Here is an 18651-nt window from a genome sequence, read left to right as displayed (position 1 = left end):
AAAAGTTTGTTTAAATCCTTCTCGGCACAACAGGAACCTGAAACTTTATCTGCTTGTGACTGCCTTTGAGTATACCTGACTCATCCCCATAACGCCCTTCGGCTCAGCCCTGCTCAGCTCAGCTGCTCTTCCTGCCTTCTACAGATATTTTAAATTCTTCGAGACTTCGGGTGAAGGCTACAGGGTTTTTATACTTAATCCTATTTTAGAGCACAGGAAGTCCAGAGCTCACCAATATCACAGATCTACAGAATCAAATGGAACGTTTTTCCTCCCCATCCTCTAAGTCTCTCTGTAGTCTCTGACTTTGTGATTGTGTCATATTTGTGTCATGAACATTACTTCTAAGCCACAGTTATATCACAACAGACTTACTTCTTACAATAACAAGAACAGCAACAAAATGAAGTAAAAAACAACAACAACAAGAAGTCCTTCATCTTAATCAGAAATTAAGATCAAGGAAATTCTACGTTGGCAACCCACTGCATTCTAGCTTTTCTCTGCGTTTTCCAAGAATAGAAGTATCTTGTCACCCACAAATGGCTGTCCTTTCACCCTTGTTCCTGTCCTCCCTTATCTCCTTTGCAAAACAGTGCTCTCATTATCTGTTTTGTGAATTCATCTCATAGAGTAAATAAGTGACTAAATAAGTTTATCTCATCGAGAATAAATGATTCTTTCCAGTGACTACGCTGATGTGATTAACTCTTTCCGTGTTGTCACAGCTTCGTGTTCTTTCTGTGGGTACCTTACCTTCATGCACCTGTTTTTCTTAACCGCCTAATATACCTCCCACGTCTCACTTTTTTCTTACATAGTTTTCTACTTGAAAATCCACCTAGAGAATTGACGGGTTAGTTGCTTCGGTGTAATTTGAGGTTGTGTCAGTCAACTAAATTGTGATGTGTGGTGGTAACTGTCTCTCTGTAAGGTGGCAGGCGTGCTCCCTTACTGGACGGCCGTCAGTTCTCCTGGGTTTCTGACTTTACTTCCTATGTCCAGAGAGGGACTTCCCAGAGACTGGTCTCTCGATTTTGTCTCCTGCCTTTGCCTTCTGTCTCCCTAACTAATGGGGCTTTCCAGGTGGCGCTAGTGGTCAAGAACCTGCCTGTCAGTGCAGGAGACGTAAGAGATGCAGGTTCAGTCCCTGGGTTGGGAAGATCCTCTGGAGAGGGCATGGCAACCCACTCCAGTACTCTTGCCTGGAAAATCCCAGGGACAGAGGAGCCTGGTGGGCTACAGTCCACAGGGTCACAAAGAGTCGGACATGACTGAAGTGACCTGGTGCACACACACTCGCTCCTTGACTAATGTCATTCTTGGGGACCTAAACCTGCCCTTCTGGTGACAGTCCCTTCATACACTGATGCCTGGTCAACGCGCAGTTATTAGGATACCTGCAGAATGGGAAAAATGATACAACTGGCTCCATCTAGTCTGCCAGGCCCTCTCTGTCTGACTTGTACGTTATTCTTAGATCTTCTCATGTGCTCTGTTGATGTAATTACATTCAAGAAGTATGTTTTGGAGCCTCTGCTGGAGCAGTGAAGCTCCTAGCATATCCTTGAGCAAAGGCCTGTCCTCTGTCTGGAGCATTAGCAGCTCTGGGGCTGATGCATTTGGAGAGATGCCGAAGCAAGGACCCCCTTCCTCGTCACCAGGCAGCTGCTCAACAGGATGATGCAGCTCAGCCCCAGACCTCCCTCACATCCAGGTGCCTGTAGGGACGTCACCATCCCTGCAGTGCTGGGGACCGCTCCTGTATTAGCACAGATGTTTGGCACATAAGTACAGAATGAATGTCCTACAGGAGGTGCCATATCTCCTGGGTGGGAGCTTAGACGGGAAACCCCAGCTGACTGTTTAAAGCAGCCGGTGTATCTGAGTGGAAAGGCCCCAAGTTCAAAGAGGAGGGAGCACTGAGCTCACTGTGGTCCTGGATGTGTGGGTAGTTTTTCAGAGAAACGAAATGTAAACTGAGACCTACAAGGATGTGCTTTGTCTCCATTGTTTTTTTTTGTTTGTTTTTTTTTTTTTGCTTCTTAGCATCAGTGACCTTGGAAGTTGGCTTTGGCCCTCTTAGAATAGAAGCTATTTAAGAAGGGGGCTTCCCCAGTTGCTCAGTGGATAAAGAACCCGCCTGTCAATGCAGGAGACACAGGAGATGCGGGTTCAATCTCTGGATCAGGAAGATCCCCTGGAGGAGGAAAGGGCAACCCGCTCCAGTACCCTTGCCTGGAAAATGCCATGGACAGAAGAGCCTGGCAGGCTACAGTCCAAAGAGTCACAAAGAGACATGACTGAGCAGGAACACGATAAGAGGAACTTAAAGACACAAATCCTGATGCTTTGTGTATTTTGCTTAAAACTTAAATTTTTCTTCATTCCAAAGATCCTAGCAGTAGAAACCTGTTAAATTCTCTTTGGGCAAGTCTTTGACTGTCCTGCTGTCCTGACGGTTTCTCTTCTCCTCCATTTAGATTATAAATACACAAGGCCTGGGACCATGTGTTTCTTATCCTGGCTTTATAATTCCCCATGGATAAGACTAGCCTGATTCTTACATTGTAATCTAATCGCTTCCTCAGAGGTCTTCGTGTTTGTTGAAGGTGATGGATTAGCCTCTCAAGCACCCCAGCCCAAACAGTGGCTGGCTGTCTTGGGCATTCCCATCATCTGCCTTCCCTGATCTCTATTTTTGTTCCAACCAAATACGCTCCTGCTTTTTTCCCCTGATCACCCCCTTTCTGTAGGCCATTAAATATACTTTTAAGGAGATGTCAAGACTTCTTTTAAGAATATAAGTTTTTAATTGTAGCAGCACATATGCATAAACAAGGAGACAGGCACAATGGCAGATGAAGACCAAGTAAGAGAAAGCCTTGAGCATACCCAAGTGAATTAAGAAACCCATCAGGCTCATATTGCCTTACTTTTTAATTTAGTAAATGTTTGTAGCTACCATGTTTTAACTCAGTTAGTATAATGAAGCTTTCCTCAAATTAGATTGGACTCATTTTTTCCAATTCACTAAAAACATTTTTATTCAACTATTGATTTTAGACAAATTATGAACTATTTTCCCTGTGATTTTCTTTCTCGCAAATGGGCTAGTTTCACTATGTGAGTCTTAATTTATATAATTATTCTCTTTTATTCTCTTTGTGTTCTGCCTTTCATTGTGTTTAGCAGACACTTGTTGCTTTTTAATTTAAAAAAAAAAAAACAGCATGTAGGTATACCTGGAAAAATAGGTATCAGTGAAATTTTGTATACTGCAAACTGTTTTCCATGAACTATCATCTCGAAACATAAGTCAAGGCAACTAAGGAAGTCTTGTCATCGTGAATGCTGCTGAGATTCATTTATTTAACATTAAACATATCTCTTGACTTCCCGCTTTGTGCCAGGTACAGTTCCAAGTGCTAAAAATCTATAAATAAGCCAGACAGACAAGGACTTTGCTCTTCATCAGCATACATTCTAGCCAGGATTGCACCAGAGATGCAGGCATTAAACAAATAACCAAATACACAGCCTGTAGAGATGGCAGTTGATTTCTTGATTCTTTTTCCCTCTCCCATGGCTTCAAGGCCGTATCTACAGCCTCATTTTCTGTAGTGTTGACTTCAGTTTGGCCTCACAGGACTAATACCCCCTCTACATAAGGGCCTTGTTCTAGTACAGGAGAGAAAGGACAGAGGCACCCTGCAGGGTCGAGTTTCTCCTTGTTAAACTGAAACTAGATGTGCGTCACTCTCAGAATTGTGGAAGTGGGGATTCCTTCACTCATTCAGCGAATGTTTATTGAGCAGTGTATCACCCAGGGTTCTATTATGTTCCAGGCTTTATAACACCTACATGTATGCCCTTAAGTATGCCCTTAAGTACCTAGTCGGAAAGTCAGAAACATGAAATATATAATTACTGATAAATGTCATAGTAAAGAACATACATCGAGTACCTGGAGGGGACCACACAAGCAGTAACTAACTCTGCCTGGGGGAAATCCTCACCATAAAGTGTCCTCTAAACTGTGACTTAAAGATGGACTGGAAATACAGCACGCTTCATTTATTCAGGAAATGTTTACTGAGCCAAGCACAGCTGTGGGCCGTGTAGACACAGCAGTGAGCCAGACAAAGTGCCTGCTCTCTTGGCAGCGGAGAGACAAACAATATACCAAAGGATAAATAAGTGTGTATTAGGCAGCAATGCTTGCTGGTATTAAAAAAAAAGTGGGTTAGTAAAGGGAGCAGAGAGTGAAAGGGGTGCCATTTTACAAAGCGCGGTCTTGGAGTCTTCTCTAACGAGATGGCGTTTGAGCAGAATCCTGAATGATATAAGAGAATGAGAATGGCAAGTAGGAAGCTGTTTCTGAGAGAAAGGGAGGCGTGAAGAAAAGCGTAATAGCCACGAAAAGCATGCCGTGTCTATTACAAAGTGAAGTGTTCTCACTGAGCGTGGATGGAATAAGATGGGGTGCAGAGAGCTTGGGGGAGTGTGGCGGACGAGGCTGGGAAAGGAAGAGCAGGAAAGCACTGTGTTCTATACTCAGGAATCTGAATTCTCACCTTGTTGATCAGGGAAAAGGGGGCTAGGTTTTTTTGGGGGGGAAAAAAGAAAAAAATGACATGATTAGATTTTTTTTCATTTAGTTGGATTTGGGGGAAATTAGCACAGGCATGAAAGATTAACTTGAAAGGAGATCCAGAAGAAGCCAACTATAAGATTATTGTGATATTGCATGTGAGGAATTATGTGACCTAAATTAAAACAGTAAGGGTGAGGCTAGAGAGGAGATGGTAGAATTCAACTGTTCCAGGAGACCCACCACGTGATATCTGAGGCCCTCATGCCCTCCAGAGGATGAGAAAGGTCGAGAACAATTCCCGGGTTCCAGTATTGTATGACCGAGTGGGTGGCATTGCCATCCACCCGCTCAGGGAGCCCTGGAGGAGAGGCAGGCTTAGAAGTGCATGTAAAGAATTTGATTGAGGGCAGTGGAGAGTGTGTGTGTGCACGCGCACGAAGTCACTTCAGTCGTGTCTGATGCTTTGCAACCCTGCAGTCCACAGGCCTCCTCTGTCCATGGGATTCTCCAGGCAAGAATACTGGAGTGGGTTGCCATGCCCTCCTCCAGGGGATCTTCCCGACCCAGGGATCAAACCGGCTGTCTCTTGCCTCTACTGCCTTAGCAGGCGTGTTCTTTACCACTAGCGCCACCTGGGAAGCCAATGGGGATCGCAGCCTGGAAATGAAAAGAAATTAGGGCCAGAATATAGATTTGGCTAAAGCTGAAACTCCAGTACTTTGGCCATCTTATGCGAAGAGTTGACTCATTGGAAAAGACTCTGATGCTGGGAGGAATTGGGGGCAGGAGGAGAAGGGGACGACAGAGAATGAGATGGCTGGATGGCATCACCGACTCGATGGACCTGAGTTTGAGTGAACTCCAGGAGTTGGTGATGGACAGGGAGGCCTGGCGTGCTGCAATTCATGGAGTCGCAAAGAGTTGGACACAACTGAGCAACTGAACTGAACTGAACTGACTGAGCGTTTCGTGGAAATTTAAAACAGAGGTGTGCCAGAAGAGTAGTCAGCATTGTCAGATACTATAGAGAAATTTAATAAGATGAAGACTTTAAAAAGGCCATCAGATTGGACAGTTGGAAGATCACTGATGACTTCATCAAGAGCGATATCAGTAGATGTGGTTTAGGGTAGAGCCTCCTCGTGGTTGAGTTGGAGAGCAAATGGGTCATAGGCTGCAACCGTCCAGCCAAGATCACTCTTCTCTCTCCTTTACCAGAGCTTCTCCTTGGAAGCTGAGATCTGATCTTCTGTTCCACCTCCCTCCTTAAGCTTTCTCCAACCAGGGCGTCGGAGCTTGGACCGTGATGGAGGGACAAATATTCTAAGATCCTTGGGTCTCTAATGGGAGAGGGGAACCTGATGTTGGTGAGCAAGGTGTCATAAAGAGTGTCACAGAACCACAGGAGGGACCAGCCCAGAGACCCGTCTCGAGAGGGGAGGAAGATGAAACACGTAGGTCTCTGTGTATGTGGAAACTCTGGACCAGGGAGCTGAGGCAGGACGGGGAGCAAAGGCCTCAAAGGACTGGTGAGTCAAGCATGGCATTAACCAGGAGACTTAGCCCCCGGTGAGAGAGTGGCATCTGACAAAGCGTGGGGGTGGGGAGCAGAATCTGACAGTAAACTGATGTTCACTGAAAATTCAGGGAAGGATGCTTCATTTTCCTAGGGCACAGGGACTTGGCAGCGCTTGTGATCTTGAAGATAGCAGGAAGGGGACAGTTAATGAATTTCAGATCAGATCAGTCGCTCAGTCGTGTCTGACTCTTTGCGACGCCATGAATCGCAGCACGCCAGGCCTCCCTGTCAATCACCAACTCCCAGAGTTCACTCAAACTCACGTCCATCGAGTCACTGATGCCATCCAGCCATCTCATCCTCTGTCGTCCCCTTCTCCTCCTGCCTCCAATCCCTCCCAGCATCAGAGTCTTTTCCAATGAGTCAACTCTTTGTATGAGGTGGCCAAAGTACTGGAGTTTCAGCTTTAGCATCATTCCTTCCAAAGAAATCCCAGGGCTGATCTCCTTCAGAATGGACTGGTTGGATCTCCTTGCAGTCCAAGGGACTCTCAAGAGTCTTCTCCAACACAACAGGTCAAAGGCATCAATTCTTCAGCGCTTAGCCTTCTTCGCAGTCCAACTCTCACATCCATACATGACCACAGGAAAAACCATAGCCTTGCCTTGACTAGACGAACCTTTGTTGGCAAAGTAATGTCTCTGCTTTTCAATATGTTATCTAGGTTGGTCATAACTTTCCTTCCAAGGAATAAGCATCTTTTAATTTCATGGCTGCAGTCACCATCTGCAGTGATTTTGGAGCCCAGAAAAATAAAGTCTGACACTGTTTCTTTCCACTGTTTCCCCATCTGTTTCCCATGAAGTGATGGGACCAGATGCCATGATCTTCGTTTTCTGAATGTTGAGCTTTAAGCCAACTTTTTCACTCTCTACTTTCACTTTCATCAAGAGGCTTTTTAGTTCCTCTTCACTTTCTGCCATAAGGGTGGTGTCATCTGCATATCTAAGGTTATTGATATTTCTCCTGGCAATCTTGATTCCAGCTTGTGTTTCTTCCAGCCCAGCATTTCTCATGATGTACTCTGCATAGAAGTTAAATAAACAGGGTGACAGTATACAGCCTTGACGTACTCCTTTTCCTATTTGGAACCAGACTATTGTTCCATGTCCAGTTCTAACTGTTGCTTCCTGACCTGCATATAGGTTTCTCAAGAGGCAGGTCAGGTGGTCTGGTATTCCCATCTCTTGAAGAATTTTCCACAGTTTATTGTGATCCACACAGTCAAAAGGCTTTGGCAATAAAGCAGAAATAGATGTTTTTCTGGAACTCTCTTGCTTTTTCGATGATCCAGCGGATGTTGGCAATTTGATCTCTGGTTCCTCTGCCTTTTCTAAAACCAGCTTGAACATCAGGAAGTTCATGGTTCACATATTGCTGAAGCCTGGCTTGGAGAATTTTGAGCATTACTTTACTAGCGTGTGAGATGAGTGCAATTGTGCGGTAGTTTGAGCATTCTTTGGCATTGCCTTTCTTGGGGATTGGAATGAAAACTGACCTTTTCCAGTCCTGTGGCCACTGCTCAGTTTTCCAAATTTGCTGGCATATTGAGTGCCGCACTTTCACAGCATCATCTTTCAGGATTTGGAATAGCTCAACTGGAATTCCATCACTTCCACTAGCTTTGTTCGTAGTGATGCTTTCTAAGGCCCACTTGACTTCACATTCCAGGATGTCTGGCTCTAGGTGAGTGATCACACCATCGTGATTATCTGGGTCGTGAAGATCTTTTTTGTACAGTTCTTCTGTGTATTCTTGCCACCTCTTCTTAATATCTTCTGCTTCTGTTAGGTCCATACCATTTCTGTCCTTTATCGAGCCCATCTTTGCATGAAATGCTCCTTTGGTATCTCTAATTTTCTTGAAGAGATCTCTAGTCTTTGCCATTCTGTTGTTTTCCTCGATTAATGAATTTAGGGGTAGCATAAAGATACTTAACTAGTACTTGTGGAGCAAAAAAGTGGTCATTCAGATATTGTGATGGAAAGGGATCAGATACCAGGCTTCTAAAGAACTGAAAGTAATTGCCTATGCTCCCTTTAGGGAAAGGATGGGGGCAGAGACTAGGGGATCCCAGACAGTTTGGAGCTACAAAGCCCAGGAGAGAGACTTGTACTTTGGAGCGAGTTGGAAGCAAAGTTCAGGATAAGGGACCTCCTCCCTTAAGCCTGGGGAACCAAGGAATTATCTGTAAGATCTAGCAGATTTCCTGCCATCTCCCATACACACCCTCAGCCTCAGCTTCTCCTGCCTGCACTGCCCATCTCAGCCCACTAGGTGACAGGGCTCTAGGGCGAGGCTGGTGGCTTGTTTGGAAGCCTTGAGAGCCATCAGTTCCTACCAGACTCCCTGCTCCAGAGCGGTCTTAACGTCCATGGCCAGAGACACAGGCCCTCAAACTTTCCCATGGCAGCCAGTGGTGGGGACACGGGGGGACCAGTGCAGGGGGCAAGCTGACACCCCGATCTGGTTGAGCGCCCAGGCGGGCCCCACCAGGTGATGGTCCTGCCGGGGGTCAGGCCGGGGTGGCGTCCAGGTCCTGATGGATGGGGGCTTCCTCCAGCACCCGTGCTGTACGAATTCCCGGGCTGGATGGTGCCCTATGGGCCCCAGGTCGGAGCTGGCGAGGTGGGGGCCTGCTTCCCAAGCCCTCCTGGGGGTGCAGGCACCCTCCCCCGGCCCGACATGGTCCCCAGCAGTGTGTCCGGACGCCAGCACTGCCAGAAGACCTCTGGCCACAGAGAAAGAGATGGGGCAGCTTGCCAAGGGGCTGAGGCAGAAGAGGAAAGACCCTGGGGTACCCGCAGGCCCACGTGGGGTTCGCCGTGGGGGCTCTGTTGGGAAAGGTGATGAGCCAGATGACCACCTGCCACTTGGAGGCCCAGCGGCTGAGCCTTGCCAACAACGTGGAAGCTGCAGCCACTGCTGAAAATGGGGCTGGAGCAAAGTGGACACTGAGAACCTTCTGGGCTTCTGCAAAATGAAGATGGTCCTGTAGCAGGCTCAAAAATGCAGACAGGCATGCAGGGAGAGACACATAGGAAACAGCCTGGAGAAACACTCCCTGCAGTGGCCGAAGCCCGCACCCCAGCAGGTCATTGCTGGGCAGCTCTGGCTGTAGAAGGACTGGGTCCGAGTTTTAGTCTATAACTGGAGTGAGATGGGCAGTCGGCCAAGCCCTGATTTCTCCCCACTGCCGGGCCTCCGTTGACAGGGAGACCAGTGTGCTTTTCCCTGACATCAGGACTCCATTTTGGCTCCCCTGCAACTAGGGGGGACCCTACTTTGCACATTCGTACCGCTCTGCACCATTTCCCATGGGGGGAACCCTCCTCTCCACCCCAGCCACCATCCTGTGCCTCCCCAGTCTTTCCAGCTGAGGGGCCCTCATTCCTATTCAGGGCCAACCTGGGGAAACGGGTCTCTGGGGTTCATGTCAAGGCATTTAGCATGAAGTACTCCATCAGTTGTCTGAAAAAAATAATACATAAGAATACCTAAGGGAGGGGAATGGGAGCTATTTAGGAAGATTGAGAAAGATGAGGTTGAAGTTTCTTGCTGCTTTGTGTTTTTCCCTGGCCTTAGCTTTAAGGTATATTACAATACGTAGGTGGATTTGGATTTTGTTTCTTTTTTTACTAATTGAAAAGTAATTGTGTCTCTCATTCCTAGTGGTTATCAGTATGCATATTCTTATGAATACAACATTAAGCGAAAAGCTCAAGTCACACAAGACTGTGTCAGTGTATCATTTCTAGCAAAACCAAGCTGAACTTTGAGTAAACAGAGTCCAGGATAATGGTTGCCTCCAGGGGAAGGTTTGAGGACGCAGTAGAAAAAGCGTACACAGAGCCTGCCCAGAGCCCATGATGAAACACAGAAGTTTGCTTGTTCTCCTCGCTTTCTTGAAAGACGTGGTTTTTTTTTCTAATTCACTTTTCAGCTACGTTTGGTTTATTCCCTGAGAATTCCCCTTACTTTCTTTTGAGCTCAGAAATGCTTTTTAGAGATTTGTGGTAGTTGATCCCACACTCCCTGGTGGCTTTTTCAATGGTACATCTTAAATCACCTCTACATACGTGCGTTTTCTTCAAATGCTGATTGTAGCCTTCAGCGCGTTTTCAGCGGGGACCATGACTCTCTGTCGATCTACAATTTTAGAATTTAAGAAACACCTTCCCATTGGCCATCTTATTTTTAAGAGTTTTCCCTTGAAAACTAATAGTTAATTCCTGCTTTTCTTTGAGTCTGTATTTTCTGGGTGTCTCTAGCTCAGTACGGTAAAAAAAAATACTCTGAATCACGTCTTATATAAGTCTTTCAAATCCATACCAAATAATGTATTGAGTATTGTTTTTATGCTTTTATCAATCCTTGGCACTTTAATTAGATTCCTATCATAAAAATCAATCTCTCCCTTCCCTAGAGGTTTCCTTACCTCTTGTCTAAGAAAACTTCTTAGTCCAAAACATTATCCTGCTCTTAAAGTAGCATCTAACCGTTTTCTGTAATTTCGTATTTTTAAAAAAAAGTATGAACTATGCATCATTGTTTATTATACTAAAACTGTGTCCTAAGGATTTATTTTTTAGAATTATGACTTTCTTCTAGAAATAGTCTTTCTTATTAAAAGTACTAGCTTCCTTGGCAGAATTCATTTATGAAGTCCTTTTAGGTTCAAAAGGAGAAGGCAATGGCACCCCACTCCAGTACTCTTGCCTGGAAAATCCCATGGATGGAGGAGCCTGGAAGGCTGCAGTCCACGGGGTCGCTGAGGGTCGGACACGACTGAGCAACTTCCCTTTCACTTTTCACTTTCATGCATTGGAGAAGGAAATGGCAACCCACTCCAGTGTTCTTGCCTGGAGAATCCCAGGGACGGGGGAGCCTGGTGGGCTGCCGTCTATGGAGTCGCACAGAGTCGGACACGACTGAAATGACTTAGCGGTAGTAGGTTCAAAATTGTTTTATCTATGTAGAAAATGTTTTACAATGAAAACTACAATTTAATTCCAATAAAATCCTAGTGGAATATGGGAATATTACTTGACAGAGTGATTCTAAGCTGAAAAAAGGGGGGGAAAAAGGAATTTTTGAAGGTAAGGAGTTAGGACCTTTTCTTACCAGATGCTATGAAGCTACAATAATTTGAACACAGTGTTGTGGTCGTGATGAACAAGATAACAGAAACAAGTATTTAACAAGTCCATCTGTGGTTGTGTAAGTTGGTACAACCTTCATAAAAGACTATTGAGTAATTCTTACGGGAAATGTTTAAAATGTGCTTTCCCTTTGGTCTATGATTTCAACTGTCAAGACTGTTTATAAGAAAATATTGTTAGATGTGTGTAAAAATGTAGTGATAAAGGTGATCACCCTGGGACTTCTTTGGAAGGACTGATGCTAAAGCTGAAACTCCAGTACTTTGGCCACCTTATGCGAAGAGTTGACTCATTGGAAAAGACTCTGATGCTGGGAGGGATTGGGGGCAGGAGGAGAAGGGGACGACAGAGGATGAGATGGCTGGATGGCATCACTGACTCAATGGACGTGAGTCTGAGTGAACTCTGGGAGTTGGTGATGGACAGGGAGGCCTGGCGTGCTGCGATTAATGGGGTCCCAAAGAGTTGGACATGACTGAGTGACTGAACTGAACTGAACTGAACTGAAAGGTGATCATCACAGCATTTTTTTTTTAATTTTAAGAACAAAAATTAGAAACAAATTAATGTTCAGCAAAGAGTTAAGTAAAAAAGGAACACCATACAGGTGAAAATTGACAAACAGTTTAGAAGATTATTAAATGATGCAGAACACTTTGTTAAACTCTATGATGTCATTCTTTTATTTTTTACGGAAAAAGTTGTATTGATACATATATACTGCAGATGGTGATTGCAGCCATGAAATTAAAAACACGCTTACTCCTTAGAAGCAAAGTTATGACCAACCTAGATAGCATGTTCAAAAGCAGAGACATTACTTTGCCAACCAAGGTCCATCTAGTCAAGGCTATGGTTTTTCCTGTGGTCATGTAAGGATGTGAGAGTTGGACTGTGAAGAAAGCTGAGCGCCAAAAAATTGATGCTTTTGAACTGTGGTGTTGGAGAAGACCCTTGAGTCCCTTGGACTGCAAGGAGATCCAACCAGTCCTTTCTGAAGGAGATCAGCCCTGGGATTTCTTTGGAAGGAATGATGCTGAAGCTGAAACTCTAGTACTTTGGCCACCTCATGCTAAGAGTTGACTCATTGGAAAAGACTCTGATGCTGGGAGGGATTGAGGGCAGGAGGAGAAGGGGACGACAGAGGATGAGATGGCTGGATGGCATCAGTGACTCGATGGACGTGAGTCTGGGTCAACTCTGGGAGTTGGTGATGCACAGGGAGGCATGGCGTGCTGCAGTTGATGGGGTCACAAAGAGTTGGACATGACTGAGCAACTGAACTGAACTGAACTGAACAGGGAAATATAATAGATATTACTGATGATTTTTTTTTAATTTGCTGTGTGTATTGTACAATTTAAAAATCCAGGGACTATTTCTAAATGAAGATTCCAGAAAATCTAGGATTCCTAAAAATACACATTCTTCTAATCTTTCATTATAAAGCAATATTTCAGAATAATAAATCTGGCCTTTTCATTCTCACTCAGTTTTGTAGTTTCTGTAAAAGAAAAGGAACGCAATTCTCTAAATTATGGATTATTGGAACGTATCAGTTAGAAAGGCATTGCTAAAAAATTAAATTTTTTTTAAATCAGATGCCCATTAATGTTAAAGAACTGTAGTGTAGCTCAGAGAGTGAAGACACCTGCCATATGTCTGTTTTCCTGTACAACATGGTAATTTACAATTACAATTAGTGTGTTTATATACCTCAGTGAAGTTAACCTATATTTAGAATATAAGCCCAAATCATTTTCATGTTTCTGAATGTTTACTTTGCAATTTTAAAAAACATTTGAAAATATCAAAATCCTGTGTATCATAGTAGTATTCTCCCTACTTGGCATGTTTGAAGAAGCCAAATGAGATCTATGAATTGTTAGCTTTGAAGGCAGGGTCAGTTCCTGTGATTATAGCCCCAGCCAATTGAAAGATGATCTGTCATGAAGTAAATCTACCACAATACTCATTAAAATCATAAAACAAGGTATTAGCATTATCATGATTACAACCAGTGAAGAGAAATGTGACAAGAAGTTTTGGGAGAACCCAAGGGGCTTCCTCCAGAAAACAATTAGCAGGTTGGTATGCTGGGCTGCTGGTCTACCACCTCACTCTTTAGCTATGAGCCCTGCTGTGATTTCTGCCAGTGCCAAAATCAGCTGCTTTGGCATTGAACTTGAGTTTCTTAGGTTTCCTTCCCCCAGCTTCCAACAAAATTCTAAATACAAAACCAGCTTTACTTATCGCTATTGATTCTTCTATTGACTGCCTGCCAAAGACTATGTTCAGAAAACGAAAAATTGAGGCCTTCCATTGACTTAAAATCAATGTTCTCTTCTAAATCTATGCAACCTGTTTAACATATCATTTCTTCTTTTCCAAAGGAGTAACTATACTGTTTAATAATTAGTCCTCTTCTTCCTTCTTTTAGAATTCTGTGCACTGACCAGGGAGGTATATAAGCTGTGTTAAGTTGCATTGTTGTCTTGGAATGGATGATAATGCCCCTGAAACAGCTGTAAAACTTTGGATATTATTGACTGAGTAGTGGGCAAATCTTATTATATACCACTTTATTAAAAGAGAATTAGTTTTAATATATTACATATTAATTTGCTTGGGCTGCCATAGCACAGTACTGCAGCTCGGGTGGCTTAAAGAATAGAAATTATCTTTTTCATGGTTCTGGATGCTAGAAGTCTGAAATCAAAGTGTTGCAGAGTTGCTTCCTCCTGGGGCCTCTGAAGGAAGGGTCTCCGTTTCAGGCTTGCAGATGGCCACCTTTCCCCTGTCTCTTCACATTGTCTCCCCCATGTACATATCTGAGTCCAAATTTCCTCCTCTTAGAAAGACCCCAGTCATTAGATTAGGGCTACCTTTCTGACCTCATTTTAACCTAAATATCTTTGTAAAGATCCTGTGTTTAAGTAACATCATGTTTGAGGGAACTGGGAATTAGAGCTTCAACACGGAAATTTTTATGGGGTGCAGTTCAGCTCCTAACACCAGTGTAATTAGGATTTAAGCTAGCTTCAGTTATTTGTTAATGTAAACATTAAACAAACGTGATGACAACTCGTGGTAAATATGATGAGGTGTCAGATATCAGGGGTCTTCATTTAGATTTAGAATTGTAGTTCTCTCATTACATGCATATTGCCTCTGATAAAAACCAACTGTTAACAAATATTCTCAGCCAGAGGAAGTATGGTCCCATAGCTAAGGCATAGTTTGGAAGACAGGCCAAACTTTTGGGTTCAAAATCTCAGATCAATAACCTGCCATCTCTTGCTTGAAATGACTTACTTCTTTCAGCCTCAGTTTCTCATCTGTGAAATAATGTCTAGCAATCCACAGGGTGAGGGAGTTGATAAACAGATAAAATTAGGTCACGTGAAAAGAAACCCCTAGGAATTCCCTTAAACAGTAGACACCCAATAATTTTTCTCTCCATTGTGTTTTCACTGTACCTCATCTGGGATTTTTTTTTTATAGCTCATAAATCACTCTTTTGCATCTTAGGAAACTTTACATAGTAAGTGCTCATTGACTGTTAGCCAAAACTAAAGAAATGAAAGAACAAAATTCAGACTGTCATCTCAGTTGCTGGAAAACTTACTATCTGATATCGGAAAATGGCTTTTGGAATTGTAATAATTGGAAGGCAGTTACAAAGTTTGCTTCCTTAGCTGTCAGCTGACAACTAGGTACTGGGGCAGATTTTGATTTGAAGGATTTAAATAGAGACTGTCTGAAAACCAATATAATGTTGTATAATTGAAAGGAATCATCTCTGAAGTTGTTTCCAGCCTCTAATAATTATACGAGTCTCCATAAGCAAGCACAAAACAGCACCCTGCAGATTGACTGTGGCCACAAGGATACGGAGTACAGGAATGGACAGAGCGGGTGACACCGTTCCCCATACCGTGGTGACCACGGAACCCTTTCCTTCCTGGTCTCCTGCTCTGATTGCAATCGTCTCTCCCAGATGCAAGCCCAATCCTGCCTTTATTCATATTGTTTCTTCACTGACTGAGCACTCACTAGCTTTTTTGTCCAAAGCCTACTATATTGGTTTGCTAGGGCTGCCGTAATAAAGTACCACAGACTGAGTAGCTTAAAGAACAGAAATGTATTGGCTCACAGTTCTGGAGACTGCCACACAAGATTAAGGTATGGGCTAAGTCTTGGATGTGTCCCTGGCCTCTCCCCTTGGCTTTTAGGTGACCATCTTCTCTTTATGTTGTCTTTCGTCTATGCATTCTTCTGTGTTCAACTTTCCCCCTTTCATAAGGACACCAGTCACATTGGATTAGAGCCCACCCTAATGACCTCATTATAACGTCTTTTCTTCTGTAAAGACCCTGTCTCCAAATAATATCAACTTCTAAGGTATTGAGGGTTAGGACTTCAAGTTATAAATTAGGAGGGGAACCCAGTTCAACCCGTAACACCTACCACTCCTGATAGAAAATGTAAGGCGTGAGTTTGGAAGCGACGAGGAGCAGTGTAGGAACACAGAGAGACTTGTCTATTTTTTCCTGCAGAGGAGTTAAATAAGAGGGCTATGATGAAAGTCTGAAAGCGAAGATCGCTCAGTTGTATACAACTCTTTGCAACCTCTGCCAGGTTCCTCTATCCATGAGATTCTCCAGGCCAGAGTACTAGAGTGGGTTGCCCTTCTCTTCTCCCAGGGATCTTCCCAACTCAGGGATAGAACCCATTGCAGGTGGATTCTTTAACATCAGAGCCACCAGGGAAGCCCAAGAATACTGGAGTGGGTAGCCTATCCTTTCTCTAGGGGATCTTCCCGACCCAGGAATCAAACCAGGGTCTCTTGCATTGCAGGCAGATTCTTTACCAGCTGAGCCACAAGGGAAGCCTATGATGGAAAGGAAAGAGCGTTAGCCATGGAGCCAGACAGTCCCAGATCTGAGTTCTGTCTCTAGGTCAGAAAACTTGCAAGAAAAATAACATTTTTCCCTTACCAGTGAATGACTTTATGGGGTGAAGAATTGCAGTAGCTACTTATTTCTATTTTAGGAGCACAATAACTGTACTCTCATCAGTGAGATTGAGAAGCGTTATCTTAGGAAGAAAATTTTGGAAATTTTGATAAAGATATGACTCTTACTTTCCCCAGAAAAATTGATATGTGTGCCTATTGAGAAAACCCTGTCACTTTCTGCTAAGCATTGCCAGCCAGTAATTTCATCAAGTTAATGTAACAGGACAGTCAAGTGACTTGCCTTTAATTTGTTGTGATTGTGTTATATTTATGAAAAGCAGAGTTAAAACAGCTGACAGCAAGTGTTTAGACAGTGATTGTTTCATAAATAGTTTTAAGAACATTGCTAAATCTAAGTAGACACTGAGTAAGTTTGCTCACTATGTGAAATGTAAATCATTCTTTCTGTAATCATGTCATTAAACACATGCAAATATTATAAATGATTACCTCATTTCAAACATATTTTTATGGCACCTGTCTGCTTGCTAAATATGTATTGCCTTTGAGATTTAAACAGAAGAGGTGGGAAAAGACTTACCATATAGGGATTTATTATGTTGTTCTTTTCTCTCCTGAAAAGGCAATCACAGCAACACCACAGGTAGAAAAGAATGTTTTGCTGCTTCTGTGTCACATCATTAAAGTAGTGAATCTAAAGCCATAAATTTCTGTCTTCTGGGCCAAGAAATTTTAGGTAAAATACTAACAAGAATGTTATGCTTTTAAATGAGAAATGAAAGAATCTTTATCCTTTTTATTCGAGTTTCCCGAAATGGCACACTCCATAAAAAAATATATCATTTTTATTTTTGAACTGAGTTCCTTGCATTAGTCAATAAACAATTTATTTGGTGAATATTCTCTGTGCACATATATACACCATGTGAACATTTAGGAAACAGAAGGTGCTTGAATTTGTGAGATTTAAATATTTTCTCACAGTTGATCCAGTGATACTGCAGTTGAAATAAAACCACATTTAAATTAAATAACACTTTCTACTAAAAAGCACATATACGTTTTCTGTCATTGTTTTAATGAGGACAGCAGTAATCCCAGTTACTCAGTGGAATATCTTGTATTAAAAATCGTTAGTATGTTTGCCTCTGTGTGCGTTCTAAGACTCGCTCACAGAGCTCTACCTGTCCTGACCACAAATGTACATGTACATTAAATTACGTTATCTGACTACACATATTTTATGCTGCCCATACTCTTGCAAATATTATTAAAATTTGAAAGTATAAACAAAGCAATGATTGATTTCTCATTTGTTCTAAAAACATGTGCATGTACATACTACTAATAATATTCATATTTTAAGTACATTAGATAAAATATGAGCTATGTAGATCAGAGGTGCTATACCAGAAGGTGAAAAGCAAAAGGATAGTGCCAGCAGAGCAGCTTTGGGCATCATTCAGAAATCCGTGCTGTGGATTTCTGAACCAACTCCAACCCAAACCAACTCCTGTTTTCCCCTCATTCCCTGCCCTCACATTCTCATAAGCAGCAGCATTATCCCCTGTACTCCCTCAGTGATTAAACGTCTACTAAGCACCTGTTAGGGGCTAGGCACTGAGGGTCAGAATGAGGCAAGGCACACATAGGTTGGATAGACGAAAGAGGTGAGAAAAACCCAGGATCACCTCACCAGTGGCCAGGGTTAGAGGAAAGGATAGAAGGAGGACCCAGAGGAAGAAGCACTTGAGAATAGGAACACCTAGAGCTAAGGAAGACTTGACAGATGACTAGCAGTTGTTAAGTGGAAGGCATGAGAAGAGAGGAGAGACACCAAAAGTCAGGAATGGGACAAAAAGTGAAAAGACTTGGTTTTGACTAGAAATCTAGGCTATGATTAGTTATTGCAACTGAGAGTTAAATTCAAGGGCTAAAATTGTGACAGCCATGGCAAAAAGTTAGATTGTACTCAGTACATGAAACTAATTAAATGGGTCTTTCAGAATGTACTGGGAAAAATATTTTGTCAACATTAAGTGTAAAGATTAATAGATTGATCTTAAGGAGACATTGAACAACATAACAGATGGTCTCTTGAATTGTAGTGCTTCTGTTGGTTTGCTGTCATTTAAGACACAAAATCTTTCTTCAGGTGACTGCTCCTTATATTGACTTATGGCAAATAGCCTCAGTCTTAATACTAAGACCAAGGTTCTGAAGGCCTTTCTTTCAAGAAATAAAATAATTTTGTACCAGCGTAAAGCTTACAGATGGTTTGCCTTTGCACTACTGATCAGCAAATCTAGAAAAATTAACGGTTGGCAGATCC

The 18651-nt window shown here is 43.0% G+C and overlaps 2 protein-coding genes across 7 annotated transcripts in view; both read left to right on the top strand.

The window, feature by feature from the left end:
- The window catches only part of ARB2A (ARB2 cotranscriptional regulator A), a 419837-nt gene that overhangs the window by 297796 nt on the left and 103390 nt on the right, over positions 1–18651 (top strand). The window lies entirely within an intron of this gene.
- Positions 8207–9700, top strand: POU5F2 (POU domain class 5, transcription factor 2). The gene is given in 9 exon segments (XM_086413101.1): positions 8207–8556; positions 8558–8618; positions 8620–8671; positions 8674–8867; positions 8870–9079; positions 9081–9122; positions 9124–9367; positions 9370–9440; positions 9443–9700. Coding segments are annotated over 9 exon segments (1338 nt in total). The 3' UTR covers positions 9557–9700.

The sequence above is a fragment of the Bos grunniens genome, chromosome 7, assembly GCF_055505025.1.
Source record: "Bos grunniens cultivar Pamir isolate PY7600 chromosome 7, Bosgru_T2T1.0, whole genome shotgun sequence".
Taxonomy (NCBI): domain Eukaryota; kingdom Metazoa; phylum Chordata; class Mammalia; order Artiodactyla; family Bovidae; genus Bos; species Bos grunniens.
Note: the sequence above shows the minus strand (reverse complement) of the source record. Positions and strands in the feature narration are given on the sequence as shown.